The sequence below is a fragment of the Gracilinanus agilis genome, chromosome 4 (assembly GCF_016433145.1).
Source record: "Gracilinanus agilis isolate LMUSP501 chromosome 4, AgileGrace, whole genome shotgun sequence".
Taxonomy (NCBI): domain Eukaryota; kingdom Metazoa; phylum Chordata; class Mammalia; order Didelphimorphia; family Didelphidae; genus Gracilinanus; species Gracilinanus agilis.
In genome coordinates this window covers 312,777,278-312,798,346 of record NC_058133.1, presented here as the reverse complement: position 1 = coordinate 312,798,346, position 21,069 = coordinate 312,777,278, and the positions used below count along the sequence as shown (strand labels likewise).

General features: G+C 36.3%; 1 protein-coding gene across 5 annotated transcripts in view; it reads right to left on the bottom strand.

Annotated features, from left to right (window-relative positions):
- The window catches only part of KCNQ5 (potassium voltage-gated channel subfamily Q member 5), a 705,402-nt gene that overhangs the window by 83,510 nt on the left and 600,823 nt on the right, over positions 1–21,069 (bottom strand). For 3 of the 5 annotated variants that reach the window (XM_044676058.1, XM_044676060.1, XM_044676062.1), the window contains exons 7-9: positions 15,800–15,895; positions 8,722–8,816; positions 4,517–4,543 (exon numbers count right to left, since the gene is read on the bottom strand). In XM_044676058.1, coding sequence (XP_044531993.1) covers positions 4,517–4,543; positions 8,722–8,816; positions 15,800–15,895 — 218 coding nt within the window. The remainder of the gene's footprint in view (positions 1–4,516; positions 4,544–8,721; positions 8,817–15,799; positions 15,896–21,069) is intronic. The other 2 variants (XM_044676059.1, XM_044676061.1) reach the window with 1 other exon arrangement.

The window sequence follows — 21,069 nt, the reverse complement described above, 5'->3', positions numbered from 1 at the left end:
TGAAGATCATAATAGTTAATAAAAAATTAGTGGCTTTGAATTTTTAAAAAAGTGATTAGGACTTGGGGGTAGCTGGATGGCTCAGTGGATTAAGAGTCAGGCCTAGAGACGGGGGGAGGTCCTGGGTTCAAATGTGGCCTCAGACACTTCCTAGCTGTGTGACCCTGGGCAAGTCACTTAACCCCCATTTCTTTGCCCTTAACGCTCTTCTGCCTCAGAACTAATATACAGTATTGATTCTAAGACAGAAGGTAAGGGTTGGAAAAAAAAGTTATTAGGTTTCTCTGTTTAAAGACAGCATCTGGATGTGATCAGTCATGATTAGGATACATCCTTTTAGATAGCAGTGTGAATGTTAAAAAGGACCAATCAATAGAAAATGAAAAAAAGAGATCCATATTTCTTATTTTTGCAGATACAATAGTTTCTTAAAATATTATAATGCAGTCAAAAGAGCCAAAATCTCTTCCTGACCGGAAGAAGAGAACTGGAATCAAAGATAATGTTCTTGAAACAAATGAACATTTTGCCAATAAAGACACATTTTGACTAAATATGCAGAAAAAATAAAGGCAGGTCTTATTTAGTCAGGATTCACATCACATGCAAATCATTCAAAACAATGCCGTTAGAAGAAATAGAAAATGATGAGTAGAAGATATGAGTAGGAGAAATCTGAGGTAGCAGACATTTGGCAATTTTTGAAAATGTCCCAAGACAACAGACCCCCCTCCCCAAGAGCTATACACAACCACCAAAAATATCATGCTTGAGAAAAGGGACTTAAACATATCACAACACATGAGTTCACTAAAACAAAGAATATAATTTCTGTTTAAAATTTTAAGATGTTTCTTTTTATGACCATTCTCCTGAAGACAGGATAAATCAATTTCTAAAGGACTACTCTCTGAAAGGTTCAAAAGATTTCTATTAATACCTCAAAAACTTTGTTATGAAACTTAATGCAAATTTAAGGCATTTAACCACCTCTTGATTATTGCTGACAATAGAAGACAGGATAAGCCAGGACACTGATATCCACAGTTAAACTCCAAATCTTAGTTTAATTAATAAGAATAAATTTGACCTCCTTCTCAACTAGTCAAAGTGAATTGGTAACTAGTAGCAAAAATGACTGCTTTGAGTTTCATGTTTTTCTCTATTCTTCTTGCTGGAAGTGGTAATAATAATTAGGTGATGGGGACAAAAGACAGGCTAAGTGAGGAAGACTGAAGCATCAGTCCTAAATATCAGGATAATTGGATAATCAACCTCTGAATAATCAAGAGTTGGCTGAATAGGAGTCGTGATTCATTGAGGTATAGGTATAATTCATGGTAAACAGCTGTCTTTATAAATGCCCATATATAGCAAAATTAGAGCATTTTCTTATCTCTGAATAATTCCAATTACAAGGATCGAAAAGAATTACATTTTCCTCTATGTGACAATAAGTAGGCTACATGGTGGGGGGCTTGGGGAGGTATGTGAAATGACAGGGAAAACAAATGGTTGAATTAGTAATGTTAAAGTTTTCCTTTTGCTCTAGGGAGGTAGGGCAGGTTCAGGGGAGTATAGTAGACCATGATTCATAATGGACCACATAATAAAAAATAAGCCAGCCCAGCAGATAGATACCCTGGGTTCATCCTAGCTCAGCTAGCCTGTACTAAAAGGCCATTCTCTTTTCTTTCCAGAGTGGATGCAATTTTTTTTCTTTTGTTGAGAGTTCTATTGTAAAATTTTAAAATAATCTTATTTACACATTTTGTTTTTACATTGCCTAAATTTCCCCCTGTATCCCTCATAATTGCATGGAGTTATCACCACTTGAATGTCTCTTATGCTATCGTTCTTATCTGATAAATATCTAGTAAGAATTTTGTTTAAAACATCGTCTTAATAATGAATGGTGTGGGGAAAAGTATTTTCCTACTGCTTCTAAGCATATGATAGAGGAAAAAACATACCTCACCTTTACACATGTCCCAGCCCATTGGAGTATTTACAAATAGGTATACTGTATTATCTGTGTGAGGATGGGCTGATAAGTCTGTTCAGGAACAACTGAAACACCAATACTCTTTGAAACAAGCCTCTGACTCCTCAACTATGAATCTGGCCTGCACTTGTGATAAATATTTGTAATATATTAAACAACAAAACCATTAAAAGGCATGCAGGAGACATTCAGGCTGTCAGAACTTGGCTTTGATGAGCTAGGAAAGATGGCATAACTAGTTTTTGTCTAAAGTCAGGGCCAATATTCTTAAAGGTTCTTTATTGGCCTAAATGTTGAACCACTTTTAGGCAGAGCCAATTTGTTCATTTGCAGACATGATATTCTTAAAGCCTGGATTATCAATCTTTAGCCAGTAAAAATTCCCATAAAATCTTCTCTGTAAGTTTAGTTTGGTTAAGGGATCAATTCATCATGAATTTAGGATGTCTTCCCTAACTTTCATTTTCCTCCTCTATAAAATGGGGGTACTTGTAAGATGTACCTCATGTTTGCCACAGGATTCAAACATGATAATGTATGTAAGGGATTTTGAAACTCAAAAGGATAAACATAAATATCAGTTATTATTAAAAGGGCATTTATGAATCAGGTGGAGGGAGTTACATGATGCATCCTTATTCATGTACTTGTGCAGCATTGTTGTATTTTTAGGAAACCAAGACTGGGCTAAGTATATTTTAGGGACAGAATTAGTGAATAGGAAAGGTGGATACAGAAAATGGGGGTATATCTTTGAAATTTGCTAATGGGATTAAAAAAAAGTATTGTCCATCATGTTGTCTTTCTCTACAAAGAGGTTAAGGTGTCTCCAAAATCACACTAGGAAATAAAAATGTCACTAATGTAAAAAAAAAAAAAGCTGTGGCCTAATGAAAATATCATAATAGGGGGCAGCTAGGTGGTTCCGTGGATAAAGAGTCAGGCCTAGACATGGGAGATCTTGCATTCCAATCTAGCCTCAGACACTTCCTAGCTGTGTGACCCTGGGCAAGTCACTTAACCCCCATTGCCTAGTCCTTCCCACTCTTCTGCCTTGGAACAACATACAGTATTGATTATAAGATGGAAGGTAAGAGTTTTAAAAAAGTGTCATAACAGAATGATAATGGTAAGCATGGAATCTAGAGCAAAAGAGAATCAGAGAGTAATCATTTTCCCAGTATTTCTGGAAAAAATTGCCCAAGGGAGAAGGTGTTCTGATTTTAATGACCAGGTCTAGTTATCTGTATAGAAATATCACTAGAGTGGAAAAAGGGAATTATTTAAGCTACTTTGGCTCGATGGAAATATCCCTTAAGGCAATCTGTCGTTTGTCTGATTCTATGACAAACAATTTTCTGATTTGGTCTCCTGAATTGGACTTTCACACTGGAGGGAATCCCTTGTGGGTAAACAACCAGTTATGGTTATTTTGTCTTTCAGCTATATCTCCCATTGTAAATCAGCTAAATGGCATTTTGAATTACTAAGCAAGTCTTTATGAGTTTGGATGGCATGAACAGATGTTCCCCTGCCCACTCCCTAAGCTCCTAGTCACTCCTGAATGAAAAGGAAAAAAATCAAATTCCTGAACATAATATAGAACCAAGGACCAGCTAGCAGCCTGTAGGTACCACACCAAGGTAAGCCCATACTGTGAAACTCTGCAAGGTTTTAAAAGCTCTTGGCCCAGGGCTATCTGTGGTCAAATTAAGAAGCAAGCAGGACCTATTTATTTTCAGCAATCTTCATCTCCTTCTAGGCTCCCCATCATCTTAGGTTGTGTGTGCCATCTTGGCTGATGGTCTTCCTCAGGCTTATTCCTTCCTAGTGGAGTGAGTGCCCAGATGATTCTTGAGTTCCTCACTTCTACCAAACCTTATGTGTCCCATTTCTATTTCCCACAGGGCTTATGAATCCAGGAATGAAGAAAAAATTTGTCCAGTGCTTACTGGAGGCAAAGCAGTATGTAGCTCTCTTTCATCTGATCTGATAAATTAATCCAAGCTAAGATGTTAATGACTGACAATGAGATAATTTGTTATGTTTCCCTGTAAATAACTGCATTTAAAAGAGCCTCTTGGAGCTTGGGGGCCTTAATTCAAAAGAATTACTCCTGTAGGTGGGCCTCTCAAATCATTCCCTTAGGTAGGTACTTATTTTGCCCACTTGTTAAGCTCTCTATGCTCATGGCTCTTGAAAACAAGTCTTTGCCTTTCCTCTCTAGAGGATCATATTTGAATGACTGGGCATGGTTTCTGCCTGCCAGTGGGGCAGTAAGGAGTTACCAACAGCTGTTTCTCTTTTTTTCCCCTCAGAATAGTCTCTGCTCAGCAGAGTGTATAAGGCAGCAGGTGAGTGATCAATGAAACATTTTCAGACAGTCTTGGGAAAGGTCACTTTTAATCATTTTGTATTTGTTGATCGATTTTACTCAGAAGAAACCCATTTAAAACATCCACCAGACATCTGGCTTATAAACAAACATGTAACAAAAGAGAAATCACAAACCTGCTAGATGTTTCCCCTTGGTCTTTCCTTCAGGTGTGGGTGCAGATGGAAGAGAAACAATGATGATGTCGGTCAGTAATGCATTTAACTGGTTTTACATTGGATACATTCTAAATTGGGAACTTCAAAAGTAAACATTTAAAAGAAACCTTGTATGGAAGAAATATTTAAGCAAATTTCAGAAATGTAATTTCCCTGAAAATGACAATGGCAACTTTAGAAAAACACACACACACACACACACACACACACACACACACACACACTGAGCTGCAGACTGTCAGGCAAACATTTATTTAACAGCCACATTGTGTGCAATATACAGCAAGAAATCATAGACCTCTCATTAAGCAAAGTTAGCTGTAATAAGAAATATGGGTTTGATTCAAATGGAATAAGCAGAGACATTTAAAAGGATGCTCATGCCACAGATGTAGCCTGATTTATTTTAGTTCAGCTGTCCTGTTCTTTATCTGGACTCATTAATGTGTGAATGTGTCTCTGTAGCAGTCACTGACTGAACCAGCTTTTCAGCTTTTTTCATCGTGTAAACCATTCGCTAGGAATAAATTAAGTTCTTTGGAAATCTATACGAATTCTCCTAGGCTATGATTGAGTAGTAGTTGAATATTTTACAGTAGTAAGTTTGGCTCTAGAAAAATGCATTGGGAACTTACCACATTAGTGGCACCACCAGCTGCCACCTGGTAGGTACCAAAAGGTACAGACCTGATGGTCAACAAGAATGAATGCTATTTCCTAAAATTGCTTGACTTGTTTCAAACAATAACCTTTTCCCTTCCATTTTGTTTCTCTCTCAATATTCTCCCTCTCTTGCTTTAAGAAGAGCCAAGAAAAACATTTTGTCTGCATATTCTTCATTTCATACCCATCTCACTCTTTATTCTCTTTGAAATGGCAGTCACTGCTGCCAGCAGAAGCTTTTGTAAGAGGAATGCCAGTACAGTAAAGCATTAAATTAAAGGAATTAAAGAACTGGAATATCCATGGGTTTAGGAAGGGGCAGCACTCACTACTCTACCCTAATAGTTGTCTCTTAGCCTCTTCCCTTTTTAAATTTTTATTATTTTTTTCTAAACCCTTATCCTCTGACTTAAATCAATACTGTGTATTGGTTATAAGGCAGAAGAGTGGTAAGGGCTAGGTAATGGGGGTCAAGTGACTTGCCCAGAGTCACACAGCTAGGAAGTATCCGAGGCCAGATTTGAACACAGGACCTCCTACCTCTGGGTCTGGCTCTCAGTCCACTGAGCTACCCAGCTGCCCCTAAGACATTTCTTCCCTTTTTAAAAATCTCTTTCTCCATTCTATTTTCCCTGGGTATCTATAGACATTCCACTGCTCCTGTAAATGTGGAGTATTAGTAGTGAGCTGGAACAGCCTGATTCTGCTTCTCTTGAGGTATTACATTCCCAATGAGAAACTTGAAAGGAAAGGAAATTCTAAATATCCCATTTCAACTTCTTTTGAATCATATCTATCTAAATTATGAAATCTGTATTAAACCAGTCTTTTTAAGAAATGATGACTTGTCAAAGCCCAGTATAGTACATATTTCCCATCTCAGAAACTTACTGGTTTTGTGACTTTGGGCAAGTCATTTATCCCTTCTGGGCCATACTTTTCTCATCTGTAAAATGAGGGGGATGGACCTGATGGTAGCTTAGGGTCCTTTTAACAAATCTATGATTCTGTGCAAAGTCCTAGGAAATTCAAAGTCCAATTAACTGCACCACTGATTGCTGTGTAAGGATCACTTTTTTTAGTAAATGAGAATGATACTGTCAGTAATTAAAAACTATAGGAGGTAGCAAATCATTTTTTAGGTATTTATGTTATTCTTCCTATTGTCCCCCAATCCTGTTTGAAGAGAAAACATAGGAGGTAAGTGGAAGATAGAGATTATTGAAGTAAAATTACAATATATGCACTAGGAGAATCTAACATGATATTCCCCATTTACAAAAATCAGTTTTTCCACATTCCCAAATGACTTTTTCTAAAACTGCTTGAGGGATGCTAAATAATCACACATGATAATAAACTATATTTTTGTCACTCTAAAATTCAGTTTTGGCTTTCCTTCTACCCTTCTCTGTCTAAATTCATGTAGCAAACACTTGTTTGCATAAGTTCCCTCAAGAGGACTAGAAATACATAATGCTTCCAAATTCAACTTATCTTTTCCCCTTCCAAGATTCATACATACCCTAAGGAATTGCTGGCAATTTGTTATGCTCTTTTTTTGTAAAATGTCACAGCTTCTTATAACTGTAATGGTCTGAATCCTTTTCCTGAGGCCTGGTCCTCAATAAAGTGAAGCCATATGGATTATATATTTTATACAAGAAGAAAGTATTCATTTAACATGTAGCCATCAATTATCTCTTAGGATTCCATCTAGCTCTAAAATCTGTCTAGCATAGAACTGTCCTAGGTGCTGACACTGTTCTAGACAGAGACATAAAGAATCACAGAATTTCAGAGCAATCAAGATCATAGGATAATAGCTTTAGAGCTATTAGGGATCTTAGAGATTATTATAGATAAGGAGACTGAGGCCCAGAGAAGTTGTGACAAGCCCAAGGTCACATTAGTTTTATTTATTTCAAATTCAGATCCTTTAACTCTCAGGTTCAGCACTCTTTTTGCTGTACCATAATGCCTCATTTTCAGAATTATCTAGGACTAGTCCCATGTTTTACAGATTTTGAAAAACTTGGGTCCACAGAGAGGAAGTGGGTGGCCTAAACTAAAAAAAAATTCAGTAGTAGATAAACCCAGAATCAAGTTCTCTTCACTGTCATTTGGGGAAGTGAGGCTCTTTCTGGAATCAGTACAAAAAAAGGAAATTTTCATGTTCAAGAACGAAACCCTGCCTATAGCAATTAGAGCATTAAATGAATTTCATTTGACTATCAAGTTCAGAGTCAAGGTTAGTCTGGGATTAGAAGAGAAGGTGTTTTAATGTCCTAAATGAGAGAAGCAAAGCGGCAATATTTAAACAATTAGAGAACAGACACAACCCATTTCAACCAAACTGGATAAGACTACATTCAATTCAAGAAACGTTTATTGGTTGCCTACTCCATCAGCTGCTTAAGTGGTTTTAATTAGTGACTGGCTCAATTTAGCAATAGCCATTTGTCAAGGCTCTATACCTTGGAAGAGATCCTGTAATTTTTTGCTGAGCTCTTTGTCAAATATCATCATATTACTTTGACATTTTTGATTGCTAATGATAATACTATAGTAATATATTTAATCTGATAGAAAAATTCTTTAACCTCACTATGTACTATAATCAAGTTAAGTCTGTCTTCTTCCTTTTCCTGCTTCAACAATTATGTTAGTTTGACCTCAAAGTGAAAGTCTAAGGATGTGAAGTTTCCTGAAATAATGATATTGAGATGATATTTACTCTAAATAGATCTGGTATTCTTGAATGGGCAAAGTTAAGTTATTTGACTTTTGAGTGGAATTAAGAATCAATATAGAGAATATAAAAATGAGAATTTTTTTACCCTTTTCATTGCCCTCAAATTGTTGCTGTTATTATTGGATGGAGGCATTGGAAGAAGAAGATAAAACAGTGGAAATAGTGTAGTGTGTATGTGTATATATATAGATATATATGCATGTATACAAATACAGGTGTGTATATGGATATATATGCATGTATATTAAGTTTTCATTTCTTAATATGATATACACATTGAATAGTCTCTGTATAGTTTTTACTATAAATCATTAAAATTCATAGGACTAGTTTACTAAACTAGTAAATTAAAAAGTTGTTTAAATACTATTCTTCATGTCAACATAGCAAAATAAACAGTATACCTATTCATCCATCTATGATCAGTAACATCTTTGGTGAATAGTAACAAAAAATTGGCCTCATGGATGATTCCAGTGGGCAAAGAATCTAGGATTATGAGTCTGGCCATTGTCTTCTTATACTATTTATTTAGCATCATTGGCATATGGTGATGGATTTTATTGGGTGGATTAAGTCTGGGGTTCGAGTTGCTACAAGCCAGATTTGAAATCCTCAAAGAGATACACAGAATGAAACAAGCCAAACATTGATGCTCATTAAAAAAACATCCCCCCAAACAAAAACAAAAAAACAAGCTCGTACAGACATTGAGCACACCACTAACTTTCAGACTGGTACCTACTTGGTAGGGCTGCAGGTATGCAAGGCCTTCAAATGAGGCTTCCAGGTAGCAATGGAAACTGATTTCTCATCAGCTGCATAACTACGCCAAACACACTATGGGCCGGATACATAATTTTAAAAAGAAAAAAAGGAAAGGGAAAAAAAAGGCAGAGGGAGTGGGGAACAGAACAAAAATGGAAAAGCTGATTAGTAAAACAATACACATTAAGGGATTTTGTCCTTATCATTCACAGTCCTGATACATGCCTGAAGGGTTGAAGAATACTTTTATAAAATTGTGAGATAGCTGCTAGGCTTGTTCTTCTGCAGTCAGTCACAGAAATTCATCAAGCATCCTGGTATCAGGAAAGAATAGAAAAGCACAAGAAAACCAACATGATATGATATTAAATAAATTAGAAATTGATTATGGAAAAATTGATATGGCCTAAAACCAAGGGCAAAGTTTGTTGTTCTAGCTCAAGAAAGAACACCCAGGAAAATTTGCAAGACAAAGTCCTTGAAAACCAAAATATGATATAGGAAAAAAACAGCCATCCTGAACCCTTTAATCAAAGATCAATTAGACAGCTGCAAATAGCTTTTAAATAGTTTCAAATCCAATTAGTAAATAGACATGAATGGTAAATGATTTCAATTTGTGAAATTTCCTGAGGTGGAACTTACACGATTTTTTTTGAGGCTAAAGATGAAGATAAATAGTGATAATACAAACCAAGACCAAAATTAGAAGAGGGGAAAAGATAGATTCCACGGTTTGAGAACACTGAAAGGCTGAAGCTCAGGATTGGCTGTTGGCTCTGCCTACACAATACCAAAGTTTGATGGAAAATTAAAAAAAAATAGTTCACCACCCAAAATACATTTGTTATGTAGACAAAGAATCCAAATGACAGGCTAAATTTTTCTTTAGTCTGCTGACTGTGGCAAGAAATACAGTTACCTTTTTCTAGAAAAATCATCCATTAGAGATTACTTTCCTAGGGATGTTTAATGAGCATTCTTGCTAAGTACTTGCCCTTCAAACTGTATCATGACAAATTGTTTACCCAAACATCTGGAGCAAAATATGTTGTTACAAGCAATATGTCAAAATCATTCTACTTTAAATGACAAGTTCGTTTAAACAGATCAGGCCTCTATGTCGGCTCCTTTCAATCATGATTATGAAAACCACAGGTATGCTTCTCAAAGAACAATATCTTGTGAGTGAGTGCGCCCAGTAACCCACAGGAAAAATATTCTAGAAATGACTGCTCCAAAATACCTAAATTATGGGTAATAAAATGAATTGGATATCTTATGCAAGGATGTAATCTAGAGGAGCATGACTTGGTAAACTGTGACTTGTGCCTGGAATGTGGCAACAGAGGGGATACCTTATTCAAGTTAAATCCCCAAAGAGTGGTTAAATAGCGTTGTCTATAAAAAAGACATCCTGGGTGGAAATTCAGGAATCAGAGTGAGGAAGCATGGTGGAGCATGACAGAGACTATTTGGGTTCAAGTCAGTGACAGGAAAAACAAATAATATTATGATGGGAGTTTACTACAGATGATCTGATCAGAAAACAGAAATATACAACAAATTAAGAAAACTGATTTCAAACCAGGCATGGAAGTCTAGGATCATAGATTTATGGAAGGGAGGTACCTTCGAGGTCATCTAATCCAACCTTCTTCATTTTATACTTGAGGTAATAATTCCAGAGATCAGATGTCTTATCCAGAATTTCACAGTAATAAGTGCCAGAATCCCATTTGAACCCAGGGCCTCTTACTCCAGATCGAGCACTCTTTCCACTCCACCATGTTGCTTCCCTAACAGCTGACAGATTCTAAATCTGAATGTCACAGTATAGAATCCTGAGTAGTGCCAGGGGTGGAAATTGCATTAGAATATAAGCTCCCAGTATTGTTTCTAAGATGGAAGGTAAGGATTAAAAAAAAAAAAAAGAATATAAGCTCCTTTAGAGGAAGAATTGTTTATTTCTTTGCTTTTGTAGCAAAGTGTCTAGCATGGAGAGGGTGCTTGATGATTGATTGATGGATTAGGGAGGAAGGTATACACAAATATATCCAGAACCAAATTGCTGAAGTATAAGGGAATAGGCACTGGCATCTAGTTTAATCAATACATCTCAGCATCCTAAAGATGATATAAGAATTAGTTTTGTGCTAGGTTTGAAAAAAATTTTTTTTGATATTAAATTGTTGTTGTTCAATCATTTCAGTTATACCAGCTCTTTGTGATATCATTTTGGGTTTTCTTGGAAAAGATACTGGAGCAGTTTACTGTTTCCTTGTCCAACTCATTTTACAGATGAGGAAACTGAGGCAAACAGAGTTAAGTCAGTTAGTAAACCTCTGAGGCCAGATTTGACTTCAGGAAGATAAATCTTCCTGACTAGTATTGATTCTAAGGGAAAAGGTAACAGTTTAAAAAAAAAGAGCATTAGGCAGAACAAGTCACACTTCAGGAAAATTAAAAATTTTCTTTACAGTGAAGCCTAGTTTTCCTATTAGGTCTCTTCTTCTTCTTTTTTTAAAAACTCTTACCTTCCATCTTAGAATTAATATAGGGCTTGGTTCCTAGGCAGAAGAGTGATAAGGACTAGGCAGTAGGGATTAAATGACTTGCTCAGGGTCACACATCTAGGAGGTATCTGAGGCCATATTTGAACCCAGGACCTCCTGTCTCCAGACCTGGCTTTCAACCCTAGCTGCTCCTGATCAGGTCCCTTCTTAACTGCCAATCACTACCTCCTTCAATCATTTCTCCTAACCAAAAAAAAATGGTTTTAGAGACACACAGTAAAGAAGAGACTAAGTAGCCTCTGTCTTAGGGCTGATGCTGGTTTTTAGTCAAAATGGAAAAGAAATCAATAGTTCCACTATTCCTTTCACCAGAATAACCTTGCCTTTTCCTCGTGGACATCTGAGGGATGCCGTCTCTGCTAACTAAAAGAGAGATAATAAGTTGGAAGTCCATATTGGGAACTGAACCCTAATAGTCTCAGTACCAAACGGTTAGGTGACTCATGTACTGATAATTCCCAACAGCCACACTTTTTCACTCATCATCAGATTTGGTAGAAGGAACAAACAAGATTGAGGGGAGATTCTAAGATGTCTTCTCCAAAGGCCAGGTTTACATGACGAACAAGAAAAAGGTAGAGTTGTTCGTTATTTGGGGTTCTATAGAAAACAATCTTATTCAAATTTCAATACTAATTATCTACATGATTCTGACATAACTTGAGTTTTTTTTTCCTGGAGAGGATATAAATTATCTTCATAATTATCATTCTGGTCCCAATGCATTATAGTTTTATTGTAATGTAATTTTACTGTAAATAGTAACCAACATGGTTAATGTGAAACTGGGAAGATACTGTTTTTAAATTCTAATTCAAAAGCTTGGAGTTTTGATAGTGAGCACTTAAGAACTGGGGAGCTAGGTGGTTCAGGGGATAGAGCACCTGTTCTGGAGTCAGGAAGACTCATCTTCCTGATCCCAAATCTGCCACTTACTAGCTGGCACCCTGGGCGAGTCACTTAACTCTTTTTGCCTCAGTTTCCTTATCTGTAAAATGAGCTGGAAAAGGAAGTGGCAAACCACTCCAGCATCTCTGCCAAGAAACTCAAATGGGGTCACAAAGGGTTGGACACAATTGAAATGACTGATCAAAAACTTAAGAATTGTGAGACTTTGGCAAATATAAAAAACTTTGTAAAGACCTACATTTTCCCCTACGTCTTATTTACTTTTCCTTAAATGAAAAGTTTATTTAAATCTGGATTTACACTGGCTGTACACTGGTGTTTTAGTATTTTTTCACCAAAGCTCTGAAATACAGAATGTTGGTTGCTTCTTGGATGTGCCCTGAGTAATTCTCTTATTTGGATCCCCCTCTAGAAAGACAATGCCTCTGATTTAAAGCAAATAGGATTAGGTTTGGGTTTGTTATTCTAAACACTCTGCTGTCCAAGAAAGACTTAGCGGATAAGCAAATGAACAATATGTCAGCACATGAAGCTGGCTTACCAGTCTAGTGCATGGTATAAATTATACAGATGTAGAGTATAGATGCTAGTTTTGGAGCCCCAATTCTGGCTAGTGGAAAGAATGATGAACACATTCAAGAATTATGCTTCTATTTATAATTCAACTAATTCAGGTAACTGCTTTTTAAAATGAACAGATTCTGACTTGATTTAGGTCTAAAAAATTAAAGGAAATGAAACCTTTTTTGATGGCACAATTTCTTCCAAATTTTATGTGTCCTACAAGTCAAGATCATTGGTCACTTTGGCCACAGGTACTTGGCTGGCTATCTATCTATCTATCTATCTATCTATCTATCTATCTATCTATCTATCTATCTTTAAAAACCCTTCTGTCTTGGAGTCAACACTGCGTATTGGCTCTAAGGCAGAAGAGCACTAAGGGCTAGGCAATGGAGGTTAAGTGACTTGCCCAGGGTCACACAGCTAGGAAGTGTCTGAGGCCAGATTTGAACCTAGGACCTCCCGTCTCTAGGCCTGGCTCTCAATCCACTGAGCCACCCAGCTGCTCCTTGGCCACTTATATATTAAAATATTATTAGGGGGGCAGGTAGATTGCTTAGTGAATTGAGAGCCAGACCTAGAGAGAATGTCCTGGGTTCAAATTTGGCCTCAGATACTTCCTAGCTGTGTGACCCTGGGCAAGTCACTTAACCACTATTCACCAGCCATTACTACTTTTCTGCCTTGGAATGAATACTTAGTATTGATTCCAAGAGGGAAGGTAAAGGTTGGAAAAAAAAAAAAAGATAATGGAGGAGTAGTAAAGTAGCCCAGTAGTTAGAGCATCAAGCCTGGAAATGGGAGGACCTTGGTTCAAATTTGACCTCAGACACTTTCTAGTTGTATGACCCTGGCCAAGTCACTTACTCTGTTACCTTTTCCCTTTTGTTTTTGAGTTGATACTAGGAAAGCAAGTAAAGGTTTTAAAATATATATATATATATGCACACACACAATACACATATACACACATATATTTATTTATTATTAGTTAATGATAATTAATATGAAAATAAATGAAATAATAAAACAAGAAAATTAATATAATTAAAATATAAATATATAATTAGAATCAGTATTAGAAGAATAAACAGAAGGATAATTTACCAATTTAGTAGCTTTACTTTCCCAATGCCTAATTTATAGCTATTTTTAAATAAACATGTGCCCACCTATATTCTCTCTCTGTGGATATAACACAATGCATCCTGGGCTTCCAAGATAGGACCCTTACCCTTAAATGATTGAAAAACAAATATCTCCCCATGGAGGAGAGCTCTTTCCTTTTTCCTGGACTTGCCTATGATCCAGTCAATGTATGTCTATACCGCTACCAGTTTGCCTCAATAACAGTTGTTATCAAATGAAAAAGTTCACCTGGGACCCATTTTCCTCCAACAGCTTAGGACTTGAGAGGAATGACTCTTGTCAGGTAAAGAGAATGTTTTCCTTTATTCTCTTTTCATAAGTGTGTCTTGTGATAGATATTCTGCAAGAGTGATGTTCTGAAGTGAAGCAAGATTAAAGGACAGTAGTAGTGAGGAGAATAATTCATTAATAATATTGAACACACCAAACAACCAATTAAGGCTTTCTTAAGGATTAAGGGATTCCTGGGCCCCAGGGCAACTTTTAGAACTAGAAGGAAGGAAATAATTTTCCTTTTCATAACTCCAGACATTGTTTTGGCTCCCAGAGCTCAGAAGCAATTTCTTTTTCCTTCAGTTTAGGAAAGTGGAGCTCACTCCCCACCCCCTTCCACCTCCCCCCCATATTTTATTTTGAAACTTGGGAATTTAAAAATGAAGTTGAGTTTTACCTTCACTGGTAATTTAATTGAGTATTACATTTACCTCTGTTTTCCATGCCAACAGGCAACAGGGGAGAACTTGGATTTAAAAAAAAAAATCATTCAGTCGCTAGATACAAGCACTCCTTCCCTGAGCTAATAAAGAGAAGAAAAATGAAGGGTTTCAAATTTTCCTTTCTCTCTCTTTCCCCGCTCAACCTCTGGCAAAGGTACCAAGAAGTATCAAAATGGCTAAGAGACTGACAGGAAGAGAAGCCAGACACCTAGAAAAAAATTCACATGTTGGATAATCAACCTCTGTATAATCAAAAGCTGACTGTGTATTACTGGGTCATGAGGGGGAAAAAGAATTTGAGTGGGGAAAAAAAAGTGTGTTAAATTGTCAACGACGTCCAACAGCAGGCCACAAGCCAGTAAACTATGGATGGCAAAGGAGGGAGGAAAGCATTCCTTTGGCTGTTGAACACAAATTCATAGCCACTGAGAAAGAAGAAATGCTGACTAAAAAGTCATTGCCTCGTGAACTGGCTTCAGTTAAACATCGTGCTTAATTTTTCACTTTCTCCAACACCGAATTGCCTCATATTGCCAACCAAAAATGTACCGGCAGCCCGTAAAACAGAATGTCTGTTTCAAGTTACTGCAACAGATGAGAGCAACAGTAATTCACCATAAAAAAAAAAAAAAAAAACAAAAAAACAAACAAACCTCAAACCTTTACATTCCAACTAAATACATTGTCACCTCAGATCCCTGCCTTCCTGCTAGCTAGAAAAAAGCATAATTGAATATGGGGGCCAGAGCCATGTTCTGCTCCCTCATTTAATGATCGACTCTGTTTTTCTAAGTTATTCACAAAATAAATTAATTCATTCGGTAAGTCACCCAGCCGCTGCCCTCTGCATGGCTTTATTGGCAAGGCTATTCATCTGAATGATGCATGAATAAGGCTCTGAAAACATACATTTTCCTCCTTGGAAAAAAAAAAAAAGAACTCAATAAGCCCAAATCCAAGATGTTTTCATGTTATTGTACATTGGGTACAGGCTTCAGGTTCCTTTAAACAAAACAAAACAAAACAAAACAAAACAAAACAACAATTCTCCAAAACAAAGGATCATGAAGACTGTAAAAGGTACCCAGTAAGGACTTAACAAAGACAGATCCTGCTATCTACCTATTACGCTGAAATTTACCTGAATTAGGTTGGCAGCTGGATTCCTTCTTTTCTCAAAATGTTTCTGGCGGTGCTGCTCCTGCACTTTTAATGCAAATCCTGAGCCAAGAATACCCTGGAATAAAATACAAAACACAGCCACTTTTGCATTTTTAAAAGATTCTATTAAAAAAAAGGTGGATATCAGACAATTCAAAAAGGATTTTTTTAATGATGAAATCCTATCCTTGGAGGTTTTACTTCTTCATAGAACCTTTCCTGATCCTTCCTCAGCCAGAGGTTGAATTTTCTCTTAGATTTTGCTAACATACTATTTATTGCCTCTTGTTTATTCAGTTTCACATTCTACTTTGGCATCAGATTTCTGTATGTGGTTAATCTCATTTCCTAGACCATAACTTCTAAGAGGTCACAGACCATGCTTCATGCTTCTTTTTTATCTTCTTTAGTTTCATAGATACCTTATGCATCAGATCTGCCAATAACAGTGTTTATTGAATCAATTCACATACAAAGCATATTATTTTATTTTTTAAATAAAAACCCTTACCTTCTGTCTTGGAGTCAATACTGTGTATTGGTTCCAAGGCAGAAAAGTGGTAAGAGCTAGGCAATAGGGGTCAAATGACTTGCCCAGGGTCACATAGCTGGGAAGTGTCTGAGACCAGATTTGAACCTAGGACCTCTCATCTCTAGGCCTGGCTCTTAATCCACTGAACCACCCAGTTGCCCCCCAGATGATTCTTCTTTAGATTGAGGCCTTATAGGATACTGGTCATCAACTGTAGGCCTCCACCATCCTGCCCTCACCTCTCATTGGCCATGTAGGACAAGATAATTAGGACTACAGGAGACCCTGGGGCTGATAGGATCCTGTGATAATATAGTTTGGAGAGGTGTGTTTTCTATTTAATATAAAACTTTTCTACCCATTGGGGATACCAGTTGGCTCCTGGTTCCAGCATTAGCCTACCTCTCAGTCTTGTTAAAAGAGCATTTCTGAGTCTTTACAAGCCTCCACTTATTGATCACGGAATTCAAATGTGTATTCTTTTGAGTCTATGCATTTTGTTTGTTTGGTATATAGTAATTAGACATTTATCAGCTCAGAAAGAATCTCCCCTTTGGTTATTGTCTTATAGTTATGACAACAATCTTGCCAAAGTAAAGGTGGATCTTTTAATTTATGTTTTCTTTCCTTTTTTTGTTTTTGGCAGCTAAAAGTATGTTGCTGCCAATCACTAAACAATGAGTAATTCACTTATACTTATAGAATAGAATTATACTTATAGAATAATTTTATAGCATATTTTACTATTAATAATCAATTACTATCTCTTTGAGTTGGAATAACTGAAATATATCGGCACATATCAAAAACAGAAATTGTCATGGTCTTTCCCCACTTTTTGTAGTGGTCCTTTTTAAAAAAATTTATTCTATCCATTTAAGTTTAGCTAAATTCCAGCCATTGTGATGATTTGGTTTATCTATTTAAGTTCTATCTTTCTGTCTGTCTTAGTTTCATGCTAATAGCAGTGGATTCCCCAGTTAGAGTCAAATAACAGACTACTAGGATGCCTAGATTTCACTGAAAAGCCCTGTGTAAATGAATCACAATCAAGGTTTTATGTTTGCAAACACTTTCCTCACCACAAGTAGGAAATGCAAGTATTGTTATTTCCATTTTCTTTGTAGATAAGGGAACTGAGGCTAGAAGTTTCTGTGATTTATTCATTGTTGCACAATTTTTAAATTGGAGAGATAGTTCTTGAATTCAGGTCTTATTAATCCACATTGAATGTTTCCTCTGCTCCTTAAACACCACTCTGTCTCTTAGAGACATTCTCTAGACTGACCGTTCTTATAAAACTTTCTTCCTTTTAATATATGTTGATAAAATAATAGCTATATATTAGGACCTCATTTTATGCAACCAATACATTGCAAGGTGAAAATCATGCATTATATTGAACTCTCTTATTTAATGCTTCTCAGAGTAAGAAATGAATGTGACTGAGTGAACTGCTGCGAGACTTTCCATCACTTGAGAAAATGGCATAAATTTAGTGCACGATTCAAAATTTTTATTTTATGTATTTTTCTGCCTTTATTTTTTTTCTGATTGCCAGTTGTGTATACTTAAATTTGCATATGTGGCGTTAGTAATAAACAAGGTTTATATAGTTAGAAAATCTTGTACCCTTGGACTTCATCTCCCAGCATCCCTTTCCCTGCACCCCCACATCTGTGTCTTCACGTGTTGTTTATAAGTTTGCTGTAAGCTGCGCCTTCTCTCTCTTTTCCCACATGTGCGGCTGGATGAGCTCTCTAGTTTTTATTTTCCTTTGCTTCAAGTTAGTATTAATAAACTTTATAAATATAATAGTTGGAGTATTTTGAATATTAATTTTAATTCTCACAGGTTCTACTGTATATCAAAATGTGATAATAGAATTGAAGTATTAAATCTAAGAAGAAACTTTTTTTGATATAAAGCAAAAGAAGATGTATAGATGCACAAAAGTGATCTTTTAGAGTGCTGCTCTGACTTAGACATGTACTTAAAAAAAACCCCCAAAACCCCAAACAAAACCTTCCCAATATGGTTACTGGCATGGCTAAGATTATTTCTGTAATTCAAAAATTTATGTCTTTTGTACTTATAATTTTGGATTGAGATTGTCTCCATTGGAAAAATGAAGACAAACTCAACACGGCACCCATCCAGCAAGTGTCATATCAACAAAGTTACATTTGCTGGGCATTGCTTGGAAATCCTATTGACCTTATTCAGGAATAATGAATTAGGCTATGGTTAGTGTTTATTAGGTTTCTCCCTCATTAAACTATATAAATCATTCCAATTATTAAACCAGGCCTATTCATTGTCGTATCATGGCATTATTCCAATTTTTCTTTCTGTCTTGTTTTCCTTAGTATAGAGTCCTCAGATAGAAGCCTATTAAAATGAGGCTTATTAGGGACTCTTAATATTAATAACAATGGGGGCAGCTAGGTTCCACAGCGGACAGAGTGCCAGGCTTGGAATAGGGAAGACCTGGATGGGTCTAAATCTGGCCTTAGATACTTCCTAGCTGGGTGACCCTTAACCCTGATTGTCAAGCCCTTACACCTCTTTTGTCTTAGAACTGACACTAAGTCAGAAAGAAAGGCAGAGTTTAAGAAAAAAAATTAATGGTAATGCAAGCTGGCATTTATAGAGTGCTTAAAGGTTTATAAAGTGCTTTAAGTACATTATTTCATAAGATCCACAGAAAATTCTTATGAGGTAGGTGTTATTATTTCCCATTTTACATATGAGGAAATGGGCTGAGAGAGGTTAAATGGGTGTGACTGACTCAGGATCATGCAGCTAGGAAGTTTTTGGGGCAGGATTTGAATCAAGATCTTCCTGTTTCCCAGGGCTGTGCTCTACCCATCTCACCATCTGGCTGCCTATTGATCTAATGTAGTGTGTAAGTGGAAATTTTGTATCCTTTAGACTTCATCTCCCAGGATTCTTCCCTTGCCCCGAAATTCCCCTTTCCTTTCTGTTTACGTGCGTCTTTTACGTAATTGTATATAAGTTTTGTTGGAAATATTGAATATTAATTTTAAAATCTACAGTAGTGTCATGTTTATATCAGGTAAATTATTGTCCCTTTCATGATCTTGTGTATTTATACCACTCCTCATTCTTATCGATCTTCCAAGTTTTATGGATATCTTAAATGAAACTCAAAAGAGGGCACCGGGACAGGGGTTATATTTCATAGTTTTGTTTTATATTTTTTTTTGCTCAAACAATATGGATACCATAGTGAATCGACACTGATTAAAAGTACTCCATCAATATTTTATTTATTTACTTATTTTCTCATCAGTATTAAAGAGAGGGATATGTAAAAAATTTGGATTAACATTTAGCATGCATATAGACAGGAGTATGCTGGTAAATGTTTAATAACCAACTTGGGAAAAACGTATACACAACATTGCTTTAGGAGCCTTAATAACAGCATCTAGGTGGCACAGTGTTTTGGCCTTAATTCAGGAAGAGCCCGCATTTAAATCTGAACTTAGACACTACTGTTTGACCAAATTACTTAATCTCTCCTTTAGTTTCCTCTACAATTGAGAAATGAGAAATAAGATAATAATAAGAAATAATGAGATATGAGAATAAGAATAGCACCTATCTCATAGCGATGAAGTGAGGATCAAGTGGGAAAATATTTGTGAAATATTTAGCACAGTGCACATTATATACCAGACCCTTAACAAATGGGTAATCTCTTTTCCCTCTTTTTCTTCTCCATCACTTCTTAAACTTACCAGGGACTGGCAAACTATGGCCCCAGTATCAAATTTGTCCAGTTGTCTTTTTTTTTTTTTTTAATAGCTTTATTTAAAAATGTAAAAACCGTCCTTAGATCCCAGACTATACCTAAACAGGCAGAGGGGCTGTTCTAGACCTTGGGTCTAGACAATCAACAAGATAATAAATCAAGCCTGGATGTGTAGTGTTTGCCAATTTCCAAGGTGTAAATGTTTATAATGAAAATTTAACAACTGACTGTCTCCAAAATAGACTGGAATATAGGGAAGATTTAATAGTTTCCCATCCTGAACTTCATTCTTTTCTGTCTATTTCATAGTGAAAATGGATTGTCATAAAGAACATTCCATTTTATTGAGGGGTGTTGGAAGGAGGATTGGAGATAGGAGAAATGGAAATGAAATATATCTAGGAGGGTATGTAGGTAGTAACTTCCCCAGTGTTAAGGAAAAAGAAGATAAAATAGTGAGAAGACAAGATACATTCTAAAATGTATTAAAAATGTCAACACATACCTCCAGTTTTCAGTGAAGCTTTACAGTTCAAAGGATATATACAGAGGACCTAGTGACATTCCTTGCTATTTTGGTTTTTCTAAAAAAGTTGCTTGATTACATCCTTTCATTTGTTCATTCATTAGGTAAAAGAATATTGAACACTTATTGCACGTTTGTGGTGCTCAAAGTAACACCTCCTTGCCCTTGCATTGTTGAGGAATAGAAGAGTTACACATAAATAAATTTTCTGTGTAACTAAAGTTTAACTCATTTTAAAATAATTAAAGAGAGAGGCAGAATGGCATTGTAAATAGAGGGCTGGCCTTCAAGTCAGGAAAACCTGGGTTCAAGTTCTGTCTCTGACTGTATGACCTTTAGCAAGGAAGCTCTCAATGGCCCAGTTTCCTTTCCTTTCCTTTCCTTTCCTTTCCTTTCCTTTCCTTTCCTTTC